Source organism: Elephantulus edwardii, unplaced genomic scaffold, assembly GCF_000299155.1.
Source record: "Elephantulus edwardii isolate Elephantulus edwardi_28Jun2011 unplaced genomic scaffold, EleEdw1.0 scaffold00217, whole genome shotgun sequence".
Classification (NCBI taxonomy): domain Eukaryota; kingdom Metazoa; phylum Chordata; class Mammalia; order Macroscelidea; family Macroscelididae; genus Elephantulus; species Elephantulus edwardii.
The window spans coordinates 1,915,632-1,922,768 of NW_006399967.1; the positions used below are offsets into that span (position 1 = coordinate 1,915,632).

The window sequence follows — 7,137 nt, forward strand, 5'->3', positions numbered from 1 at the left end:
CTCCTATCCATGACCTATGGCATAAGGAGGGCTAGCACCACACACACACACACACACACACACACACACACACACTCTCTCATGTGAATGATATCATACGTATACTCACAAATGATTTATACCACATGGGACACTCACGCACAGATTCATCAGTGACGCATGTGCTCACACCCACACAGGACTTACAGCACACACTCACACAGACGAATATGTGACGTCACAGACCTATGATTTATGTCACGGACACACAGACCTGGGTCTGTCACATGTGAACATGGACTAACATGTGACACCAGACGTGACTTACGTCACAGGCACATGGCATATCACACACACGTGACTTACATGACGTGTGCACACACTGGCCGATGACAACACACCCCAACATGTGACTTATATCTTGCGAGCACATACTGACTTACATCTCTCTCTCTCTCTCACACACACACACACACACACGTGCGCGTGCACGCCCAGTCACACGTGCCTGTCCGCTCTCACACACACTGACAGGTGACTCGTGCGCACAATCCCACTCACACGGGACCCCACACTGCACACACGGCCCGTGTGGGGTGGGGGGGCGCTCACTTCTTCACGTCGCGGCTCCCGGCCCAGTAGCCCCCAATGGCAACGGTGCCCACGGCCATGATGAAGATGATGACCATGTTATAGTCCAGCACGGGCTCGTTGGGTGCGTACAGCGCCGCCTTCACTGCTCGCCCGAAACTCTGCCTCGGAGGACAAGCCAGAGCTCGGCTGCGGGCCCTTCCCGTGGGGCTCAGCGAGCCCAGGCCCATCTATACCCCTGGCCGCTGCAGAGCGAAGGCCTCATGATCACACGGGGCTGGGGACCCGTCCACCCTCATTCCGGATCCTGAAGAAACAAGCCCCGGCAGAGCATGCGCCGAGGCCAAAGGAGCAGCAACGGGCCTGAGCTGTGGACATAACACTCGCATAATGGGGGACCCCGTGCATGCACTCATGTGGGCACGGGCAGCAGCAGCAACGGGCCTGAGCTGTGGACATAACACTCGCATAATGGGGGACCCCGTGCATGCACTCATGTGGGCACGGGCAGCAGCAGCAACGGGCCTGAGCTGTGGACATAACACTCGCATAATGGGGGACCCCGTGCATGCACTCATGTGGGCACGGGCAGCAGCAGCAACGGGCCTGAGCTGTGGACATAACACTCGCCTAACCGGGGACCCCGTGCATGTACCCACGTGGGCACGGACAGTGAGAGCTGGGCCCGTGGCAGCTGCGGGGACGGAGGGGACTCGGGGCCCACCTTGAAGATGTCCAGCATGTCTCGGTGGCTCAGCAGGGCCACAGGGATGCCGATCTCATCGAACTGTGTCTTGTTGCCTCCAGGGGGTACCTGGGGGACGAGAGGGGAAAGGGCCCTGCTCAGGTCGGTGGGCTGGGGGACTGCTGTCAGACCACGTGCCACTCCCTCCAGAAAGGACTCTGAGGAGGGCCCCCACCCTTGGGCCAGCATCTGGAACTCTCTGTGAGCCTGGGGCCACCACGTCCCAGCCTGCCCGGAGGAACACGTACCAGCTTCTCCCGGCTGACCACCAGCAGCCCGCGGGCCCCGCTGCCCTGAGCCAGCCGCACTTTCTCATAGAAGGTACAGTTGCCTCGTGCCACCAGCGGGATCTGGTTGCTGAAGCCCCTACTCGGGAGGTCGCTCGGCGAGCAGAGAACAGAGGCTGACCAGTCCTGCAGCTGCAACAGGGGCTAGGGGACAGGGCAGTTGTCACACACGCAGGGCACTGACATTCACTTCAGACACAGCTACGGGACAGCTCTGGATCCCCCAGACAGGGCATGGGGGTGGGGGGCACAGGACCCCCCCAGACAGGGCATGGGGGTGGGGGGCACAGGACCCCCCCCAGACAGGGCCATCGAGAAGGGTGGTATCCACCACCAAGAGGGCCATGGAAGGGGGGCACAGGACACCGACAGAACCGGCCAAGGGGGTAGGAGGCACAGGACCCACTACGGACAGGGCCAAGAGGGAGCGTAGGGCCCACCACAGACAAGGCTATGGAGGGGGGCACAGGACCCCCACAGACAGGGCCATGGGCAGGGGGAAAGGAGAAAACCTTGGGCATGAAAGAAATGGGGGCCAGGGTCTGGGAGGGAGGTTTCCTGCAAGTGAAAGTGCAACCCGCCTCTCAAGACCCTTTGAGGTCCTTCCACTTGGGTCCTCTAGGGCCGCCCTGAGTGAGCTGAGGGACTGGGGCTGGATCTGCCTCCTTGTGCCAAGCCCCACAGGAAGGCCGGGGGGTCTCAGCTCTGACCCCTGGCTCCCACCAGGCTTTCTGTCCCTGTCCCATGTCCCGGGTGCTCCCTGGAGCCTGGACATAGGGGGTGGGCACAGGGGCTGGACACTTACCGCCTTGCTGAGGTCGTGCGGCAGGTGAGCCCACTGGGGGTTGTACAGAATGCAGTAGTCCCGGCCCCGGGGGCCGCCTGTCTCGGCCACCACATGCACCATCCCGTACTCACAGGCCACCTGCAGGCGGGGAGGCCAGCATCAGCACACGCCACAGCTGGGCGCATGGCCGCTGTGGGACAGCTGGGACCCGCCCGCGGGAGAAGAGGGCAGTGGAGAGGCGGGCTGTCCCCACGTCCCCTCACAGAACAGGTGTGCTACTGACTACAGGTGTTCAGCGGTCCTAAGGGCAAGCTCAGACTGAGGGGGGCCTTCTGGCTAGTACCCCAAGTTTGATAGGGTGGTAGCAGTGTCCAGTGCTGTTATCTGACCACTTGCAGGGGACACCGCACCTGACACACACCAGGCTGAGCGTCCATGACGTTCTCCAGCCTCCCCTCATGGCGGCCCTCCACATGCCAGCTCCGGTCACACAGCACCCCCCAGGGACCCCACCCAGTCACGGTATCAGGCCAGGTCCCCATCTGAACACCTCCCAGGGACCCCACCCAGTCATGGTATCAGGCCAGGTCCCCATCTGAACACCCCACAGGAACCCCACCCTGTCCATAGCACCAGGCCAGGTCCCTTCAGGCATCAGGGCCAGGTCCCCACCCCACACCCCACAGGGACCCTCACCCCAGTCTCTGGACGGCTGTGGCCACCACAAAGTGGGAGAAGCAAGTGTGCAGCTCCTTGGCGCCCCTGCGTGCACCCCCCCCACCCCGTGCCTAACAGGTGGCTGCTGACGTCGTAGGAGGTGTTTATCTACCCAAGTGGGAGGTAAAGGGGGGGTGTCTCATTTGACCAGGGTTCCCACAGACCCCAAGGCAGGACTGGAGTCCCTGTCCTGGCCTTCCCCAAGTGAGGACACCCCTTTCTCCAGGCCTGGTAGAAGCCTGGCAGCCCAGGCACTAAGCCAGTCTCAGCTCACTGGCCACGATGCAATCAGCAATCTGCAGCCTGCAGCCGAGGGCCTGGACCCACCTGCTTTTGTAAATAAAGTTATATCGGCCCAGCCCCGTGCATCTATGTGGTCAAGGATGTGGGTGTTTTCTCACCAAGGACACAGCGGAGGAGCTGCACAGCAGAGGGTGTGGGCAGCACGGGGAAGGTGCTGACCACCTGGCCCCTCACACAGGACCTGAGCCCACTCCACAGGCTCTGGGCACAAAGTCTCCTTTGTGTCCAGCAGATACGGGCACTTTCTTTTAGAGAAGAGAAAACATCCAAGTTTCCTCATGTCTTCTCCCACAGCTGGAAAGCAGACGGGTTTCCCTTTCAAAAGAACCTTGTATATTTAGGAGCCCTCCAATAAGGCACCATTCTTTCCTCCTGCTGTGTTACAGGGACCGGGCGATGCTCCCTGAAAGGATCCAGGGTCGACAAACACCAAGCTCCAGGCTGGTCCACCCATGTGCAGACTGTCAGAAACACCAGGGTAGCCACGGGAGGAGTCTATCCTGGTGTGTGTCACAGCCTTCTAACAAGCACACGGAACTTCAAGGAGACTCCAGGCAGCCCTGATGCACCCAAGACCAGGCTTCGGGCTGCCAACCCGAATGCCAGCAGGTGGAATAAACCAGTCGCTTGGTGGGAGAAAGCGACAGCCATTCGCTCCTTCCCAGGGAGACCCTGTGAGGAAGCTCTAATTCCGTCTACAGGCTTGCTAAGTTGTAACAAAATAGCAGGCAGCCTGCATTTGGTTTCAGTAACCACAGGACCACCACCAGACTGGTCCACACCAGAGGTTCTCCTCCCAGGGTCAGGCATGAAGCTGTCTCCCTGCAAGAGAGCCAGCAAGCTGGGGCCCTGGAGTGTCAGTGCAGAGCTGCCCTCAGAGGGTGTCCCACAACAAACTCCAGCCAAACACACCCCCTGAGGTCGATTCCGACTCACGACCCCCCTCCCTAGGGTGTCTGAGGCCGTGAATATTAAAGGGAGGGAAATGCCTCACTCTTCTTCCGAGAAGCTCCTGGCTGGTGGATTTGAACCACAGACCCTTCAAGCAGTAGGCCAGGATGTAACACTGTGGCACCAGGGCGCCTTCAGAGGGTTTCAGCAGTTCAGGTTTTGGAAGCATGTCACCAGGCCTTTCTTCTGAGGCACCCTCTGTGAGCAGCCGAGGGCATTCACCACATTCATGTTCCAGCGCTGCTGCTTCGGAGAGCAGCTAGGGAATCCTACACTCTCGGTGGCTCACACCTCTGATCGGTCAGCAACCTGACATACACTACACCCCGGGTTTCCTGGACATTACCAGGGCCCAGAAATCATGGGAGGAAAGGCGCCAAGACGGAGGTGGGACAAAGGGGAGCTGGCATGCAGGGACCTTCACTCCCCACCTCACACGTGCCCCACACGCAGAGGGTGGGAGCCACACGCAGTGGTCACTCCCCTCTCCCAGGGTCTGCGAATTAAGAATTGCCGCTTAACAGCTTCTGCCCAACAAGACAGTCCATCTTACTCCGGGAGCCAGGACACAGGACTACCAGGACAGCCCCGGCACCAGCCCCAGGGGAACAGGACCCACAGCTCTTCCCGGACGCCTCTGATGATACATGAGTCCCTGAGGATAAAGTCCTCAGGTCCTCGCCCATCCAGGACAAAGTGCAAACACCCAGCCTCTGGGCCTCCTTGAACTCTGGCCACTACAGCCTCTGCCTGAAGCCAAGCCAACGCCCTCAGGTCCAGCTGAGGGGCAGCTGGCTGTCTCTGTACAAAGCTCTCTCTCCAATCGCTGGGATATCCCACAGACACACCCAGCCAATCCGCTGCTGCCAAGTCAATTCTAACCCAAAGGAGGAATGGAATGGCTCCTACTGGTCACCACAGACCTTCCCCCGAAAGGTTTCAAAGGAGTCTATCATTACAGACGCAGACTGCCCACCGTTCACAGAGACAGAGAGGGTGATGGGTTTGAACTGACAACCTTTCGGTTAGCAGCTGAGCTCTTTAAGCAGTGCACCAAGCTAGACACGGTCTTCAGACAGCTATGAGCTCCTGCACCCCCAGCCTTGCCCAAGCTGCTTTCGCTGCCTATGGCAGCCTGCCCAAACTGGCAAGCTCCCATTCACCCTTCAATACCCTCTTCAAGTATCTTGGCTTCAGAAGAGCCTTCTCAGGCAAACGCCATAACACCCCCACCATCTCTCACCCACCTCTCACTTTCTGAACCTCATGCAAGGTCCCTGTGTTCAAACTCCTCGAAGGGGCCCTAAACCCTGATCTTGTGCCAAGGACACTGCCTCTGACACACCCAACTCAATTACCCCAGTCACTGAATCAATCTACCTCATAGAGGGTCTTCCCCTCCTGCGCTGTCCCTCCACCCTCCCAAGCATGATGTCCCTCTCCAAGGACCGGTCCCTCCTCACAACATGTCCAAAGTATGTCAGACGAAGCCCCAGAATCCTTGCCTCCAAGGAGCAGTCTGGTTTAACCTTCTCCAGAATAAATCTATTTGTTTTCTTGGCAGTCCATGGTACATTCAATACTCTTCTCCAGCACCACAGCTTAAAGGCGTCAATTCTCCTTCTATCCTCCCTAGTCATTGTCCAACCCTCTGATGTATAACAAGTGATTGCAAAGACCATCGCCTGTACCAGACGCACCTTAGGGTACCTGGAGTATTAAAGGAGAGGCTTCAGGGATAACAGAAAAGGGTAAGGTACAATATCCCTAATAAGCCCACATCCTGTCCTGGGGGGGTAGGAGAGGAGGGGTCCTGAGAGCAATCAGATAATGAAGTCTGAGAGACGCCTCAGAAGGCTCTCATCTAGAAAAGCTCTTTGTGGGGGAAAGCGCTGCAGGAGCTGGAAATTGGGGGGGGCGTGGCCACGGAACGGAGGGACCTCTAGCAGAGGGACCCGAGAGTGACGACTTGGCAACTCCAAGGGAGCCCAGCTCGCTCCCCATTTCCCAGAACTGCCGGGAAGTTTGGAGGAGGCGCAGTGGGGGTCAGGATGAGCATCATCCAGCTCTGAGCCGGAGCCCCCCAGGGATCTGAGCAACCATAGTTCGAAACACAAACGATGACACCCCAATCCTTCGGCGGAGCCATGCAACTCAGTTCTAGTACCTCCTCCTGCAACAGCGCCTCGGGCACTCCAAGCAGGGAACTCCTCTGCCCAAGGTCATGGAGGGAGAGAAGGGGCTAGGGGCTCCCCCAGTCCTGGGGCTGGGCTCTTGGCCGCCCCTCGATGCCTCCAGGCCCAGGGTCCCACGCAAGTCCCTTCCTACGCCTTCCCCACTCCCCTGGGGGTGGGGGAATAGCGCTGTACCCATTTCACATAAGGGAAAACTGAGGATCGGAGAGGCGCAGCCGCCAGGCCCAGGCCACAAAGCCAGAGAGGGGCGGCCCCGGCTGCGGCCCGGGGAGACCCCGAGATGGACAAGCCGGTCCTGGGGGGAGGAGCACGGGGTCCACAAACTTGGGGCCCGGCCGCACGTGAGTGACGCTGCAGCCACCTTTCCACGGGAAGGCGTCTGGGCAGGGCCCCAAGGTCACTCCCAGGACTGGACCCCGGAAAGAACTCGGGGGTCGCGAGCCAGCGAGTGGCCCCGAGCCAGGCGGGGTGGGGGGTGTTCCCACGAGGGTCCTGGGGCGCGCGGCCGGGGAGGCGCCGCCTGCGCGGAGGCACCTGCCTCGCCCTCACCTGGGCCGCGAGCAGCAGGAGGGCCGCCCCGAG

At 59.9% G+C, this 7,137-nt stretch overlaps 1 protein-coding gene across 1 annotated transcript in view; it reads right to left on the reverse strand.

The window, feature by feature from the left end:
* Window positions 1–7,126, reverse strand: part of SPPL2B (signal peptide peptidase like 2B) — a 13,976-nt gene extending 6,850 nt beyond the window's left edge. The window contains exons 1-5 of the mRNA XM_006897920.1: window positions 7,105–7,126; window positions 2,408–2,527; window positions 1,564–1,746; window positions 1,295–1,384; window positions 592–731 (exon numbers count right to left, since the gene is read on the reverse strand). Coding sequence (XP_006897982.1) covers window positions 592–731; window positions 1,295–1,384; window positions 1,564–1,746; window positions 2,408–2,509 — 515 coding nt within the window. The 5' untranslated portion in view covers window positions 2,510–2,527; window positions 7,105–7,126. The remainder of the gene's footprint in view (window positions 1–591; window positions 732–1,294; window positions 1,385–1,563; window positions 1,747–2,407; window positions 2,528–7,104) is intronic.
* Window positions 7,127–7,137: the final 11 nt, after the last annotated feature.